This window comes from Hipposideros armiger, unplaced genomic scaffold, assembly GCF_001890085.2.
Source record: "Hipposideros armiger isolate ML-2016 unplaced genomic scaffold, ASM189008v1 scaffold_60, whole genome shotgun sequence".
NCBI classification, from domain to species: Eukaryota; Metazoa; Chordata; class Mammalia; order Chiroptera; family Hipposideridae; genus Hipposideros; species Hipposideros armiger.
Genome location: NW_017731410.1, coordinates 3,745,729 through 3,764,059, shown reverse-complemented (window position 1 = coordinate 3,764,059; position 18,331 = coordinate 3,745,729). Strand labels below are relative to the sequence as shown.

At 40.1% G+C, this 18,331-nt stretch overlaps 1 protein-coding gene across 1 annotated transcript in view; it reads left to right on the top strand.

The window, feature by feature from the left end:
- Positions 1-17,745, top strand: part of LOC109382152 (chondroitin sulfate proteoglycan 4-like) — a 53,888-nt gene extending 36,143 nt beyond the window's left edge. Inside the window, exons 8-10 of the mRNA XM_019641454.1 lie at positions 538-710; positions 14,131-14,314; positions 14,919-17,745. Coding sequence (XP_019496999.1) covers positions 538-710; positions 14,131-14,314; positions 14,919-16,966 — 2,405 coding nt within the window. The 3' untranslated portion in view covers positions 16,967-17,745. The remainder of the gene's footprint in view (positions 1-537; positions 711-14,130; positions 14,315-14,918) is intronic.
- Positions 17,746-18,331: the final 586 nt, after the last annotated feature.

The following is an 18,331-nucleotide window of genomic DNA, read 5'->3' as shown; positions in this document are numbered from 1 at the left end:
CTTGGCATTCTCACAGGCCCTCTTCTTCCACAGTGTCTGTGCAACCTGCATGTCTGGGGTCCTCTGGAACTGTCTCACATTGGTTCAGAGTCAACCTTACCCCCAAAATTGTCTACAGATGGGCATCCATTGAGCACCTGCAGCCATCTTCAGTCTAGGACCCCTCTGTCTCCCTGGGGAGGCACTGTCCCCTGTTGCTCTCAGTGCACACAGCCTGCTTCCCCTTCCTGAGCTGGAAGCCCAGCTGGGTGCCAACACACATTGGCATTGCCTTCTTTCTCTAGGGATCCCTTAGACACACAGGCCGGGTGGGGGCTGAGGAGCCCATTTCATGTGATTTTCCTCTTTTGTTTCTAGTCTCAGTAGCAAATCATGACCATAATTAGCCCCTGACAGCCCAATTATAAGCTAGAGCTAGCTGGTCCCCCCAAACGTAACCATGTGTTTTCCAGAGTTTCCAGGAGTCTATAAAGATCATTTGGTTAATCAGCAGCCTTCATATACTTTATACTTACTTGTGTTTTCATCTTGACTTAGGTTCCATGAAGTCCCTTTCCTCTCGTGACCTGAGAGCTGTGACCAATGACATGGACCGTGCAGGAAACAGAGCTATAACTTTTACAGTTGTAAATTCCCCAAGACTTGGGAGGCTGGTGCGAGTAAATCCTGACAACAGCACTGAGGATGTGTCCATGTTTACGCAGGAGCTGGTGAGTCCTGACGTCTGTTCGTGCAGCTGGGCAGGGCTGAGCGTCTCTGCAGAGCAGGCCTTCTCGTTCATCTTCATCCCATTAAGCTAAGCAGACGTGGGCCCAGGCAATTACTCTTTTCACTGTACGGGTTGTAAAATCAGACACTGCAGTGAGCACAGATGAGAAACCATTGTCAGAAAACATTAGGCAAATTCAAATTCTGGGTCTAATACATAAAAAGGGATCCTTTCATCACTAAAGACTGATTTAAAAGCATAGTTATAGGAATAAATCAAAAGCATAGTTGCAGGAGTAAATCTACAAGATATGTCAGTTCACGTTTATATTTAAGATATATGCATTATTTCCTAGATTATAGTTATATATGTGTATATAAACATGTATGTATATGTGTGTATTTAACCTGTATCCAGAGGCATCTGTTTTCAACTTCTCTGGTACTTGACCACCACTACTACCTACAAACCTTTGTGTTTAAATAGATAAGCCTTCAAACCTTTTGATAGTTTTTCCTTTTTCATCCCAGAAATCTGACTGATTGGACATATTTGCTTATATGTGATTTCATTTTCTAAATGGTCTATATTTTCAAATGGTCTTCTTACATATAACTATTTATCATTTGCCATTCAACCCTCTTCTTTCATTCTTGAACAGGGTGGACAAGGATCTGACAGTTGATTTGACTACAGCTTTACATGACTAAGGAATTTAAAAACCCAAAGTCAAGTTTAGAGGAAATAGCAAGAGTGTCTGCCTTTAACCTTTGAGCCACTTCTCTTCACTGTGATGTGGCAGGATTGCAGTTGGCTTTTGCTTTGCAATTGCCTTTGTCTGGAGGCCTTTAAGGGAGCAGATCATGAGGTTAGCAAAAGCTCTGGATGTGATGCTGAAAAGAGGAAGTATAAATTCTCTAGTTCCCAGATGCACTCTGAAGGAAGAACAAAAGGATTAGAATGAAAACTAAATTCTGTGGGGAGCTTAATGTGCCTGACGGCATCAAAACTCGCCCAGGGTCAGTTGCATTTTGAACACAGACAAGAATGATATCAGTTACATAAAGATGCCTTGGCTCTAGCCCTAGTTTTAAAAGAAGAAATTGATGATGATTACTTAAAGCATTAGTTTCCACTACTTTTCTTTGCAAATATATAGTATTTTAGATTAATATGGTCTATATAGGTGTTAGTGGATATGGTAGCCAGGATCCACCAGGTTTTGCTGAGGTAACAAATTCCCAAATCTCAGTGCTTACAATAGCAAGTTTATTTCTCACTTGTATTGTGTATAGGCTGTGGGTTTGCAGTGGTCTCTCCTTTATTCCAGGGCCTAAGTTCAGGGAGCAGCCCTCTCTCTTGGGTATTTTTGTATTTGCAGCAGAGAGAAAAGCAATGATGGTGGAACCACGTGATGACTCTTAAAGTTTGTGCCCAGAAGTGCTGTGTAGCTCTTGTGTTCACATCTCATTGACTAAAGAAAGTTGCATGAGCAAGCCTGAAGTCAAGGGGGTGGAGGAGACTGGTTACAGGGAGGAGGCCCTGAATCATTGGAACAATAGAACAATCCACCACAGTGAGCTAGCCTGGTGATCTGAAAACTGTTTATAATACATTTAGAGTACATTTTCCTATGAAAACAAACCACCTTTAGAATAGAACCCATTTGTAAACAGGAATTAAAACTCCAAGCTAGTTATTAGGCCCTAGGGCAGCAGGCAAAGTCTTAATTCATTAAAATCCAATTATTTTAAGGTTTTATTTTTCTTCTCATTATTCCTTCTACTTTAAAAACCAAGAGGCAAGTATCAAGAAAACATACGAACAATGGCGTATTAGCAATAGCAGATGTTAGCTGGGCAGGCGATGTATTACACGGCGGCTCAGGGCTAGAAGAGGCCCGCATAGGGGTGTCTTGGAAGAGGGGCTTTTGACCCCAGTGTTGGTCCTTTGGGGGACAGGGACAGGCTCCAGTGTAAAAGCACAACCTGGGCTGTGCCACAGCCACAAGTCAGGTGTGGTGAGAAAGGAGTTTCCTTCTCCTTTGCAAATGGACCAGGTGCACGTCTCTTCTCACTACACACAGCCCTTTCTTCTCCAAAGCATGCCCCCACCGTGCCAGGGGCCTGGCTCTGTGCTTTGACTCAGAGGACAAAGGAGAGCTCCTTTTATCGTATACAAGGCATCAGGCTGTGTAATCAGGCTTTCTACGCGAGTACACCCCTGGATGCGATGATTCCTGTCTCTGTAAAATGGCATTGAAGACGTATTCAGAGTCTATAGAAATTCAGCTCAGCAGCCCACGCTCTCTGTGTCTTTGGTGTGAGGGTGGAGAGAGCATATAATTTAGGAGGCTGGTGCCCTGTTGCTGCTCCTTGATCAACTGCTGACCACTCATGACTGAGGACACTCCCTTGGCCAAAGTCAGAAGATCTGGACTAACTCTGTGAGTTAGGGCAAATTACGTGCCTTTTAAGCCTTAGTTTCCTCATCTGTAACGTGGAGGAAATAACAGTAATGATAATTAAAACCATTTACCTGCCATGTCCCCGGCATTGTTCTAAGCTCTCTTCTGTGTTACTCATTATCTTACTCTATAGGCTTGGATTCTTTAGCACAGGGAAGTTAAGCAACTTGCACACAGTTACACAGCTCAGAAATAGCAGAGCCAGGATTTGAACCTAGAGCTTTGACTCTAGGTCATGCTCCTTTCCACTAGGCTATACTTTCCTCTTGGAGTTTGTAATGGAGTAACACAGGTAATGAATACCAAAAAAGCTTAGCGCGCCGCCCCACATGTAGCAGACACTAAATAAATGAGAGCTAAGGCTGCTGTTATTATCTTTTTGGTTTTGGAAATGTGAGAGGTTCCTTTCCTCTCTGAGTAGCCAAAAGGCTAGTTTCACAGGGGCAGGCAATTTTCTGGGACACAGAATTGCTGTGTGCTTACCCTCAAGTGCAATAGTGATTAAATGAATGGAAATGAGGTCATTAGAGAATGATATTTGCTTCACCCAGTAACCTACTTACTGTTGCCCTTTGGGGGAGAGTCCCTGGTATTCCAGAATACATTGCTCTGAGTGATGCTGTGAGGAGGGGCTGAGGGAAATGTCAGGGGGCCTCAGGCCTAGATAGAGCACTTCATCCTTGGGCAGAGCACAGGCTGGAGGCAGAATGAGGCCTGGCGCTGGGGGAACGGGTCAGGGCAAGGAGCACTTGGTAGAAGGACTGCCCCCAGATCCGCTGAGAGCTGCTGTAGCAAAGTTGAGGTATTATTACAAAATATGTTTGGCAAAATTTCTATGAATGCCTTTCATTGAAATATCCTGTCTCTCCTTCCACTTCAGGAGTCATAAAGAACATCAGTAATGTTCTTGGAGGAGGGGTGTGCCGAGGAAACTCTGTAAGGACATAAACCAAAATGCTAACTCTGGCTCTTTCCAGTGTGCATGTTTTTCTGAGTGTGAAAGTAACACATGCTTATTGTAAAATACAATTAGAAAACATTAAAGCATTACATTTATATTGAGAAAGAGCAGGGATCATCAATAAATTCAGTACAATCAGTGTTAACCTGAAGGTATTTCAGTTGTGTTTAGCTTGTTTGTTCAAAAATGCACGTTTTTGTTTGTGACCTGGGAAGAGAAAGAAATGCATTTATTTTCCTGACTTTTCCCTTTCCAGCCCCTGTCTCCTTTTTCACATGAAAATGGAATGTGACTCTTTTCCTAACGTTTGCAGTTTTATGACCTCTGTCAAATAGAACCCTGGTCAACTCTCAGCCGTTTTTTGTGGCTCCTATTATTTCCCAGCAGCTCCAGAACATTTGGAAAAAAAAAAAAAGGTTTTGGAGGTGGTGAAGATGATCAAAACCTCTTCTCTGAAATTGCTTAATGAAGACATTTATTGAACACATATTATGTGCTTCGATTAGCCCTCTTCATTCTGGTTGGTGAAAAGAAATATTACCCAGGAAATAATTTCAGTTTTAAAAGGGCTCAGAACTATTCAGCTACGTTCACATACTCAAATGGCTTTGAATGTTTTTTGGCTTTCTAGACCAGTTTTTCTAATTTCAAGTCAGTTCCAGCCAATAACCTGCTAAGTGTCCAACTGGGAGAGACTTTTAGGCAGTTGATGGTGGAGTCCTCTTTCTCACCTTTACCTTAAAGGACTAAATTGTTTCCAGTCCTCTACCACTCTCAGATGGGGGAGGAAAAACCACCGTATCATTTGCTCATAAAACCCACACTGTTTTTTGCTTTTTATAGAGAAATAAAAATGACCGTTTTAATCACTGGCTCTGTGTGGATATAGCTTACGAAGGGACTCTAGACAGCATCCATTATGCTTAAGATCATACTTTGGCAAAATAATTGTGGGGAAAACATTTGTTACATTACAGCTCAAAATATTTTCTTATTCCAGAATAAGAAAATTCACTGCTTTTTCAAGCCATACCATGACAACCTACCAAGATAAACAAGTACCATTCTTGTTTTTCACTATAATATTACATCTGCCTAAATGGGAAAAGCTAAACCACAAAAACTTGTGCTGAAAATCTTATATCCTGAAGAATGAAACATAGGAATACACAGAAGAGGTGAATCATCACATTTTAAAATGAAATGAAAGCTTTTCACAAATTTAGAGAAATTTTTGTTTATTTCAAAGAATGTATGAACACATTAAGAATTGAGTTCTATAAAGCACTAATCTCTTCCAAGTAGAACACTAGGTTAATTGAGTGATTTTCATTCCAGAGCTTGTTTAGATAATTTAGAATCATTAAAAAGCAAAGTGTTCTGGTTTGGGGGTTTATGAAGCCTAGCCTTTTTTCTTTCCCATAAAGCTAGTAATTGCGTTGTAGCTATTGTGCTGTTATGGATGGAACATTACCCATCTTGTCTCTGCTTGCTGCTGTGAGATGAATACGCGTTTCCAGGGCCACATTTAGGAAATATGCAATCGATTCTGGGTTATGAATTTTGTCTAATTACCTCTTTTCCCAGAATCTGGATTTGTTGTTGAAGACAACACTTACATTTTATGAAATGAGGAACTCATTTCCCAGAGGATAGAATTAATGTATTACAACTTAATAGAGAGAACCGTGGGATCATTAAACTTTGGCCCTTTCATTTTCTGAGAAAGGAAGGATGAGTGTTGTGTAGCAATCACTCCTGCTCACCCCTGCTTTTCTGGGGTGTCTTGAGTAGCCAGCTTAAAGGCAACTAAACTCAGTCATCATTTTGGACATTTTCCACATTGTCCAAATTGTGTTTCTTTTTGGTAATTTTGATTTTGCCAGTTCAGATGACTGAATTATGTGTGAGCCTATTTTTCATGTGTAGAAATTACTGTATGTGGTGTCACTTAGTCACCTATTCATTGTTCAACTGACAATTGGCTGATGAGTCCTGGCGCAATGGCTTAGAATAACCAAAAATGTATCTTTCTCTTTGAACTATTGGCTGCTTTCTTTGAAACAGTGATAGAACCAATTCCCGTTTTAGTGGGAGAGATTTATCCTTTCTCCTTTTATTAATTTCCTATGGCTGCTGTAATAAATTACCACAAACTTGGGGGCTTAAAACAGCAGAAATTTATTCTCTCAGAGGTCTGGCGGCCAGAAGTCTGAACTGCATTTCACTGGGCTGAAATCAAGGTATCAGCAGGTCCCTGGTCACCCTGGAGGTGCTAGGGGATAATTCCTTCCTTGCCTCTTTCAGTTTCTGGTAGCTGCCAGCATTCCTTGGCATGTGGCTGTATCACTCCAGTCTTTGCCTCCAAGGCCCCATTGCTTTCTCCTCTCCTGTCTGTGTCAAATATCCCCCTGCCTCCCATGTGTAAGAATGCAAGTGATTGCAGTTATGACCGACCTGGATAATCCAAGATGATCTTCCTATCTCAAGATCCTTAGCTTAATCACATCTATAAAATCTTTGCTATGCAAGATAACATTCACAAGTTCAAGGGACCAAGACCTGCTGTCTTTAGCCTGCTACATTCATATAGAACAGAAGCAAGATATCCCATACTATCTTCTGCTGTTTCCCAATGAATCACCTTTTACATGATCTTATTTGGTAGTTTTATTAAAGGTCTACATGCTTGTAATGGCATAATATGCTTACTTCTATCTAAATGTGGATTTGGACCTCTTTGTCATGTAGAGCTATAGATAAATATATTGTTTGGCTCCTTAAAAATCATTTTGTTCTAGGGTTTTTATGCAGAGTCTGACCCAGTCATGGAGGGGTATGAGCCACAACTTTTTGGATAATTATTTGGACCTTGTTTTCAGCTGCTCTTTTCTAGCTGGAAATTTCACCATTTAGGAACTTAGGTTTCCTAAAATGCCTCTTCTATCCATTGCTACTAAGGGGAATCACACTTAGGCTTTAACCCTGCCCCACTTTATTTAGTCTGATACCTGCATCCTCTAAGCTGTGGCCCCAGACTTCTGACCTCTTCCGGGAACCTTGAACTCTGTGCCTGGCTACCCTCTGCAAACATGATGGTGCCAGTCATGGTGGAAATAAAAAGGGCAAAGAGAGAGGAGTCTTTTCTCTGAGCTCAGCCTCAGGAGCACAGGATCTTATTGTCTTGTGAAACTTAGCTTTTAGAATTTTTTGGTAAATCCACATGGAACCTTAGAGACTTTACCTTTTTGAATTGTTTGGCTTTCTGTAATCTCCTGTCTCCATGAATATCTGCCTAAGGTAGAGGATTTGGGGCCAATTATGTTTCCCTTGGCTCCTTCTGGCCATCCATTGTCCTGTCTAGAGACTTGGAGCTTTGGTAAAGCCGTCATGTTGTGGAGAATCAAACAACATGTCTCCCTCTCTTCCTCTCCCTTCTCCCAGCCAACCCTGAAATAATTTGGTTACTCTCTTTTCTAGTGGGAGTTTCAAAGCTATGATTGACTTTTAGGCTCCATTGTGGGAAAGGTCAGTGTAAAGGACTCAGGCTTTCGTTTTCTTATGGGGACAAAAAGGAGCTATATTTAGAAGGCCCCTCAGAATAAAGATACTGGCATACTCCGAAGCATTCTAGCCCTGCCTTTTGGACAAGTTTGACAATTTTATTCTCATAACACTCAGTCTTGTCCACAAGTACTTTTGTGGATCTACAGAATGTCCACATAGTTTTACGGAAAAACATCGTCAGATTCCCTGCCATGGTTGACACCATCAATCATGGTGTATCAGAGCTTCCACTTCATCCCTGGGTTCATTGAAGAGCACTCACAATGGCCCTTAGCTCTCTGCCTCCAGGTTTTGAAAAAGCTTAGTCTTAAGAAAAAAAGTTATCTGCTAGTCACTTTGGGGCTCAAAAAGAAATTACCCTCAGCCTGGAGCCAGAAGGAAATTCCTTTTCCCTTAGTCCTACTCTCTTCCCCCTAGTGCCTTGTGAGAAAGTCTCTACCTGATCAACAATGGCAGTAGGATAGAAGAACTAGAATACAACCTTTCTTTAACTTGCCATTTGGAGTAAAAACAGTATATAGAATATATAGAATGAGCTATTTCTTTGAATTATTACAGACTTTGGCCAATAGTGACTGTGTCTAAGCCAGTCAGACCACAAAATGGTATTTTTCTGCCCTCATCACACCTACCAACCGACTTCCAACATTACTAGTCTCCTTGGGGTTGGAGAGCATAGCTTGTGAATTTCTTGGTTGCCTGAAGTCTTGTTGAGCTTTCCACACTGTAAGTTCAGTGTGTGGGAAAAGCGTGAATTCTGGAATCATGTGGGACTAGATAAAAAAAACTGGGCTCTCCCTCTTGTTGGCTATTGATAAATTATTTACATTTTCTGGGCCTCAGTTTCTTTTTTTAAATCTGACAGATGAACATAACAAGGTCTTCTAAAAATGATTAAATAAATTGAGTTACATAATGTGCCTAACAGGGTATCTGACACATATTTAGGGCTTAATAAAAGTTAGATACTGTCTATGTGTTTTTTGTTAAATAAATGGGTAAGAAATGTCTTGGGTGCTTTATTTCTACTATTTCATGATATAAATATATACTTTATAATTAAATTTGATAAAGTACTTTTGGAGTAGTTTATTTGTTAATTACACTAATATTTGTTGAAATGACAAGTATAGATTGGTGAACTAATACATATTTACAAAGCAACCAAAAGTAAGCTCCTAGAATATGTGCCAAGATTCCAGCCTACAAATTCCTTTGTTTTTATGGAAAATATTTACTTTACTAGGCATGCTTTCTGCTTGCTTAATATTTTTGTTCCATGATTCAGTATAAAAAATGAGTTTAGCCTTCCATCTTAACCAGAATCCCCTGATGTCCCAGTGAGGTCAGTGAGGACTTAGATGCTTACTTGAAAGATCTAGAAACACTCAGGGCCATTTTAAATATTGATGTGGCAATAGACCAATTAGGTTAAATGCATATCTATATGTGAGATATTATTCTATATTGTAATGTAGAAACGGAGGCTCAGAGAGATTAAATGACTTGCATAAAAACCACAGAGCTGAAAGTTGGTAGTATTCCTATTTGAATTTAGGTCTGATCAATTCAAGGCTCAAATTCTACTACACTCCTCTGCTTCCATTTTCATATTAATAAGTGTCCATTTCTTTCTTGAAGGAAAAACAGTAGTATATCAGGGAGATAGAGCCAAGGAGGCACCAAGGAAATGCTATGGGAGAAAGGACTCATCTACAAGCCTGGAGATCTGGCTTCTGGTCCCAGTTCTGCTACCAATGGGCCCTGTGATTGAGGGGAGGGAAAGGCGTTCCCTAAATCCCCAACTTCTCTGAGCGTCTCAGCAGCCTCTCAGCTCTAAATTTTAACCCATCACAGAAAAGTCAGTTGGACCTCTGGCCTTCTTAGAACCAAACTTATCTCTTTAGCCTCACAAATGTTCTTCTGTGTGGTTCTATAGGAATCAAGGATATGAGACCCAGAAGGTTTAGATCTCAGAGATCCAAGGGATGGTATCATATTGTCCCTTCAAATAAAAGCACTACTCTGAGGAGGTCTAGCATTTGGATCCACATATCCACCCACTCATAGGCCAGGGGGGAATACAGCCTTGTTAAAGTCCTAGAGAAATGGACCAAGGTGGAGGTAGCGGTGGAGAGGGAAACAGATTGGGATAGGAAATGACCACTTCTTGATTTCAGAGTGCCCAAGGCATTTGTGGGTTCCTGCCCCTATTCTGTATCATCAGAGTAATGGGTCATCAGAGAAAAGAGACTGTTGGCCCCTTCTTGAAGTTGATATGTAAAACACCATAGATTCAGACTTACAGAACAATTGCAAAACAGTACAAAATATTCCCATATATTATTCATTCATATTTCCCAAATTTTAGCATTTAAACTACCTTACACACACACACACACACACACACACACACACACACACACACTTCCAAAAATTTGAGAGTTGCAGACATGATGCTTCCTTACCTCTAAATACCTCAGTGTATATATCCTAAAAACAAGGCCTTTCTCTTTTATAACTACAGTATAATTTTCAAAATCATGAAATTAACATTGATACAGTGCTATTACTATATAATCTATAGACCTTAATCAAATTTCACAAATGTCCTCTTTAATATGTCCTCAATAATGTCCTCTATAGCAAGAAAAAAAATTCACAGCATAAAGCATAGCATTTGGTTGTCAGATGTCTTTAGTCTTTAATCTGGAACCATCCCGTAGTCATGCCGACTTTTGTGGCCTTGAGATTTTTTTGAGAGAACAGGCCAGTTATTTGTAGAATGTCTCTCAGTTTGGTTTTATCTGATGTTTCCTCATGATCAGATTCAGGTTGTGCATTTTTGGCAGGAATGCCATGAGAGATGCTGGGTCCTTCTGAGAGCTTTATGTTAGGAGGCATTGATGCTCACTTTGCCTGTCATTGATGATATTTTCTTTCCTCACGGTCAGGTGATATGAAGGTATCATTTGCCCCATTGTGATTAATAAGTATCTTGTGAGAAGACACTTTGAAACTATTTAAGTATGCCGTGTCTCATTACAATTTTGCTTACTAGTTTTAGCAACCATTTTAGGATTTTTGCTTGAAACATTTATTACTATGGTGGTTGCCAAATGCTGATTTTTCTCATTCTGCTTTTCCTTCTACGTTTATTAGTTGGAATTCTACACCACTGAATTTCTAATGACATTCCAGAAAGATTCCATCTGTAAAATAGAAAATCTCCAGACTAATCTAAATCCATAGGAAACAAAACCTCCCCTCTCCTTAATCTCAGAGCCCAGGTATTCAGCTAAGTGGCTTATCTATCTATATTTAACATGGTAGAAATATGCAGACCTGCTGGAAGTTTTCCTAAGGCCACTTTCAATTTGAGGTAACCAAATTCCTAATCCTTTCTGAGATCCTTTCCTCCTCAGGTTTACCCTCTATGTTTTCTCATAAAGTCTTCATCTCATTCTCTTTTCCTGTTTCTCTCCTGCACACACACACACACACACACACACACACACACACACACACACACACACACACACACACACCCTTAGAGCCTGACTCTTAATGTTGGTTAGGCAAAGGCTGTCTTCTAAACATTAAAGACCACTCACCTCAAACCTCTTTCAGGGAGTGACTGGAAAGTTGATATCCCACAGGCACCCTGACTCCCTTTGACTTCTAGCTCAGAACTTTCAATTACATGCTCTCCAGTCTTAAAGCTCAGACATTCAAGGTGAATCTAATCAAATTCTCTCTCTCACTCTCCAGTGTAAAAAGAGACAATTGTTTATTCACAATTTTGCACTTTTGAAATGCCTTTTCAGAAACAGAACCTATCACAGATACGGCTCCACTAGTCTCCTGAAGTACAAAGCCATGTCTAGGACTCTTCCTCAACGACTTCCCTCAGGAGATTTCTGACCTTCATCTCAAAGGTTCCCATCTACGAGAACAATTATTTCCCTGGGACAATCACTCTCCATACTATGGTTATCAGAAGATCCTTAGATTATTCTAATAACTTGTTATATGTTTCTCAGGGAAGCTAATTTTCGCTCATAAGAAAGGAACAATGGACAAGATTGTCGAGCTTCCAGAAAAATTTTTCCTCCTGGTTAATAGACTATGTTACTTTTAATATTAAGAAACTGGATCTATTTTTCCATATAATATTATGCCTCGCTCAAAAAGAATGGAAACCTATTAGGAACCATCCTTCAGTCCAAAATCCATAGCACAGTCACCTACTTATGGGAGGAAGAATACATTTGTGACTAATCTTTTGTCATAAATCTTAAGCTGGAAATAGAAATGGCAGAACTAAATAAAACTGACTTGATCTCCAGGAACTGCTGGAGAATTAAGTTACTAGTTTGTACCAGAAATTAATGTCTTTGGAGAAATTCCAGTTTCTCATGAGTAGCCTTGCTTTTTAATGAGGAAATGTTGCAATATGGTATTTTCTTCTCAGTTCAAATCCCCATAATGGCATTTCCTTGCCTTGTCTCATCCTTGTATAGGATAAGAAACAAAAAACTCACCAACAGTTTTTGGTTACTGTGGGAAACAGATAGCTTGTATTCCATGGAAACTCACTAGACCAAAAAGCCTAGTTCTAGATACATCCATCGTACCAGCAATGAGCCAGAGCAGTACATCATCAAATTCTATTCATTAATACAGGATTTCCAAATACAACTACTCTGTTAATTATATAATAGTTTATCTTAGGCACTTTTGATGTGGACACTCAAATATGTTGGCAAAATCCACTGGTATGTTCAGATATTACAATAGAAAGCAGGTCAGAAAAAGATGTGACCTATAGGAATTAAGGGTTGAATATTTTATCTCTAGCCTTCTCTTCCATTGTTCCAATGTTGGAGCTTTCAATCACTGTTGTTGGAGAAAGGACTACCCACATGCTATCTGGACAACAAAACACTGGGTGTTACCCACCTCCACCAGTTGAGTTAGAAAGGACATTGATAGGCAACAAGCATTAGGAACTTACATTAAGTCTTGAAAAATACCTTAACCAAGGTGAAAAAATTTGAACATCAATGAGAATAATAATTGCAATGGAATTAAATACATCTATTAAAATTCACGAGTTTATAATGATTTCAAAACAAAGAAATAAACAAAACAAAACCAATAGTCATATTTGGAGATCAGAACCAAGGGACTCTTCTAAAAATTGGTACATAAGGGAAGGAATCAAGCATTTATTCTGTCTTTCCTGCATGCACTGTACCTCAGTGTAACCATAAGCTGATGAGGAATACTTTATACAAAAATTCCAAATAAGAATGAAGAAGGAATAAGAAAATAAATAATATCATTTTTTTGCCACAGCAAAAATAAGATTTAAGCAATCCTATCAATGACTTTGTAAAACTACTAGGTGACAGGCTGATGGAGAACTTTAATATAGATGGAGCAACCTGGCAACACTTGAATCCACCTATCAATCGTAACATATCTGAAAGAGGAGCAACCCAGCATGATTTTTGCCTTGTGATGAAATGCAAGAGAAAATAAACTACACCACCTGTAAATCATTCTTAACAAAAAATTGAACTGGCTTCTTATTAAGCCTCTAGATTTAACTACCAGTATATAGGAACTACAGGGGACACACGGAACTTGTTAAGCACCATGCAATCAGCAAAACCCAGAATACAGGAAACACTACAAGACAAACAACCCAATTTCTTCAATAAATAAATTACAAGAAAAAAATTACAGAAGGGGAACCTATAGATTAAAAGACACCCATGAGACATACCAAACAAATTTGATGTGTGGACTTCTTAGGATCCTGACTTTTACAAAGCAATTATGTAAAACACACACACACACACACACACACACACACACACACACACACACCCATCAGAGATATTTGAACACTAATTGAATATTTGATGATATTAAATATTTATAATATTTAGGTCTGATGGTGGTATTGTTTTTAAAAGAGTAATTTTTTACCAATATATATTAAAACATTTACAGATGAAATTTTATAATGTCTGTGATTTGCTTTAAAATAATATATTGGGCAGAAACAAGTGTAGGAGTATATATGAAATAAGATTGGTTATGAGTTGATAGTTCTTGGAGCTGTCTGATAGTTAAGTGAAGGTTTATTATAAACTTTCTGTAAGAAAAATACTTTGGCCATTAGTTATCTCAAAATCAATGTGATTTTCTTCCTCTAATAAATAGATCACTTTGTAATAAAATCACCTAAGTTTGACAAATAAGTTAGCACATTTTTAATATTCCTGCATTTGTATGGATATGTGCAATAATTTGAGCATGAGAAGAGTAAACCCTGAAATGACAGTTAGGATGTATGTTAATCTTCATATTATCCCTGAAACCAGGGGCTGATTTTTCTTACTGTCTGGCCAGATCAGTGAACAGCTGATATTATACCAGCATGTGGACCATGAGAACACTGGCTGGACAGCAGAAGACTCTTTCACGTTCACAGCATCCTCCCCACCGGCAGCTCTAGGCCCTGAGACGTTTTATATTACAATTTCATATGAAATTAATGAACCTGGTCGGCAGAGCCGTCTGCTTGCAAATACAGGTAAAGTCACATTGCTATGGCCAGTGCTTTATCTCTAATTATTACAGTAGGAACAATTTGAAAATAAACCTTTCCCTTGTTAATTGTCAATGCCACGATATCAACCTTTTGAATAGAACTTATATGGTTATAAAAACTTGTTATTTCGTGCTATTTCTCATAAGCCTTAAGAGTTGTAGTGGAAGTACGGCAAATTGGCTTTGAAGAATTTAATTTGTACTTCCACATGGGGACATGACTGAAAACTGTTGATAGAAAATGAAAATGACAAATAAGTCCTTGAAAGGAAAAGGGTATTAAAAGCTGTACCTGTTTCCATGGCAAGAGGACGTCTGGTAGTAGGTAAGTTAGGAAATGAAATTTTTATAGTGAATCTCATGGCGTTAAAACGCCCTTGCCTCAAATGTTGACTTAATAATGTGGGTGTGTATATTTACAATTTATTTTTTTATATGCCTTGAGAAGCATTGTGAATTCAGGTCCCTGAGCAACAAAGGCGTTTTGAGTAGTTTCCTGGGAGACTGGAGGGAGAAAGAACCTTACAGCTGTCATCTGAAAGTTCTAATGAAATGCCACTTTGTTCTTTATATTTATATTTTAACAGGAGCTGCTGTCAAGGAGGGAGACAAAGTTCTCATTGACCAATCTAAGTTGGATGCTTCCAACTTCTTACTGAAATTGCCCAAATTTCAGCGTTCTTCCTATGAAATTTGGTTCCAGGTTACATCTCTTCCTCACCATGGAACCATTATGGTTGGAGAGAGAAATATCACCAAAGGAAAACCCAATTTTTCCCAGAATATAATTAATAAATTTGGAATCACATACCTTCATGATGACTCTGAATCATTAGCTGATAATTTTACCTTTGCCGTTTGGCCCAACCCAAAGAGCAAGCCTACCACCAAGCCAGAGGCTGACTTTCTTGAAGAGATGTTTAACCTCACCATCTCTCCTGTTAATGACCAGGTGCCAGAGATAAAGACAAAACAGCTTCGGCTGAAAGTTCTGCAGGGTAATAGGTTGGTTGTGGGACCTGAAAGCCTGAAAGTGGAAGATCTAGACAGTCCTCCAGAGGAGATCAGATATACAATCATCCATAATCCTAATAATGGCTTTTTGTCAATGGCTCACCATCCAGACACACCTGTTCACCATTTCACACAAGCCAACATTGATAACTCTCAGGTGTGGTTCATACAAGATGGAAGCCCATTGTCTGGAGTGTTTTACTTTAGTGTGACTGATGGCCAACACCGCCCACTCTACAAGCTTTTCCACCTGGATGTCATCCCCCTCTCTGTCACCCTTGTGAACCTCACTGACCTACTTCTCCCACAAGGCCAGACAACCGTCCCCATCACCAATGCCCACCTGTCAGCAATGACCAATGGAAGGAGCCCTCAAATCACTTACCAGATAACGTGGCCTCTCCAAAATGGGCATCTGCTCATCGATAACCAGATGGTCATCAACTTTGGACAGGAGGATCTGAATTCAGGAAGACTCTCTTACCACATGACAAACCTTGCTGCCTCAGAGGACCAGCTACAGTTCTCACTGTTTACCTCAGAAAGCAACCTGACAGGACAAACACTGAGCATCAGGGTACAGCCTTTACTGAGGGTTCTGTCAAACCTGACAATTGCCAACACAGTAGCTTATCAGCTAAGAAGAAAGGACCTTGATGCTACTGAGCTTGCTAATAGGACTAATAGTGATCCCAGATTTGAAGTAACAGAACCCCCTGTTCATGGAAGACTTGTACGAAGAGTAGGCCATGGCACGGTGATGGAAGACGCTACTCTATTCACTCAGAGGGACATTGACCAAGGGCTGTTGATGCTTGATCCAAAGGCAAATCTAACTGGCACTGATATGCTGAATGACTCCTTCACTTTCTTGCTCCGGGCAGACCATGTACAACCAGCGATAGGCTGTCTCCCCTTTACCATAGTGCCACCTGATGCCTTACTTTTGCAAATTTTTACCCCTGATGTTCCTTTACTAGTCACTGCAGATAACTTTGTGACTTCAGCCCTGTCTCAAGAAAAGCCTGTGGTTTCCTCAGGACCCACGACACAGACAGAAACTCTGGGACAGCTGACCCAGATAAGATGGCAGGAATCAGATCCCTGGGGACACCACAGGGGTGATGGGCCTATGATGAATGACAAGGCTTCTCCCACCGGGGTCATTTGGCCACCAGCTGCCACCAAAGCCAACCCTTGGGCACCCACCCAGCCCAGGGAGGGTAGTTACTCTCTGATGGTCATCATACCCTTGGCTGCTGTGGTATTCCTGCTGATAGCAACTGTGCTGGCCTTGTGTGTCTGGCTGCTGGGCCGGAAAGCAGAAAAGGCAAAACCTCTTATCAAGCTCCAGACCAACCTGGAACCCACAACCCAAAATCCAAGGCCAGAAAAAAGTGGATCTATTCCCACAGTCACAGTGACGCCCCTTCTAAAAATCTCCAGCAGTACCCCCATCAGTCTTTTCAGGGCCCTACCATGTGAGCAAATGGTGTCTCCCGTCACTGAGCCGGTGGAAAAATGTGTTCCTTGGGAGACATGGGTGAATCTGGATCCCGACATGGTCAAGCTCTGCCGACAAACCAACCCAACACTGAAGCACAACCAGTACTGGGTGTAGACTGAGGGCTGTTGTTCTTTATTGACCATCTACTATGTGCCAGATACTGGCATAGGCACTGGGATACAAAGGCAAAGAAAGCGGGTTGGATGAGCTGAGAAAAGCCTGGCATTGCCAGTCACTTGGTGCTTGCTTATGGTGCCATGGTTAGATGTTAACATGTGTTTATTATAACTTCTGTACAACACTCATGGGCTCCCCACAGTGAGCTTTATGTGCCCTCTCTGGACCTGACTCTCCAAGGGTGCATGAGATGTGGTCAATATTTAAACCCTTTACCAAGGTGCTACAGGACATGATGGACCAATTGGCAACAGCAGTGTTACCTTGGGAGCTGGAGTTGAGGGAGGAAGGCTTTGAAACTTCTTTCCTGAGGATTCATTCATTCTCTCCGAGTGAGTCAGTAGAGAGTGCAGGAACTGTTTCAGCAAGTAGAAAAGGTTATTCATCAAATCAGTGTGTTTGTTTCTAGTGTTTTTCTCTACTGTTTTTTCCTCCTTGGAGCCTCTAGGTTTGACTTCCAACTGCAGGAAGTGGCCTGGTGCTCCAGATAATGGGACAGCCTGGCCCCTTTTTAGGTATTCATTGAACACACTGTGTTTCATCAAGAGGCTTTGTCTATTCTGATTGGTACAATCAAGACTATTATTTGAAGCTCTAAAGAATAATAAAGGTTGTTAAATGCTTTTGTGATGCCTCAATTCGGCTGAACTTTACAATAAATTGAAATAATGGCAAATTTGTATTTGACTGGTCTATTTGAGCCTACTATTGACAAACTCAAGCCTCAGTTTCTGTAATTGTAAAATGAAGGTATCAGTATTTGTATTAGTTAGGAATGCTTTGGGTTGTGAATCACAAGATATCTGCTGTGAGTGGTTTAGGTTGGGGATTGGCAACTCTGCAGGGTCACAGAGTAAACATTTTTGACTTTGGGGCCATATAGGGTTGTTTATTTTAACTTTTTAACAACCTTTTAAAATGTAATAACAATTCTTAGTTCTTGGATGTGACCCACAGATCATAGTTTGCCAACAATGAAAGTGTTGAATTATTTCAAGTAACAAGCAGCCTGAAGTGGACATTCTTAAGCTGGTTCAACAGTTCAAAGATGTCATCAGGGACTGAAGCTCTTTTGTTCTTTCTACTCTATCTTCCTTAAGCTATTTTGCTCGGGTCCTTGTGATTGTAAGGTGGTTGCTATACTTCCAACAATACAGTTACATTCAAAGGCAGAGATCCTAGTTGGGGAAAGAGAAATATGGCAGAAAGACTTTTTCTTAGATAAGACGATATTATTATTATTATTACTATTATTACTATTACTATTATTATTATTATTATTTAATCTTATAAGAAGAGTTT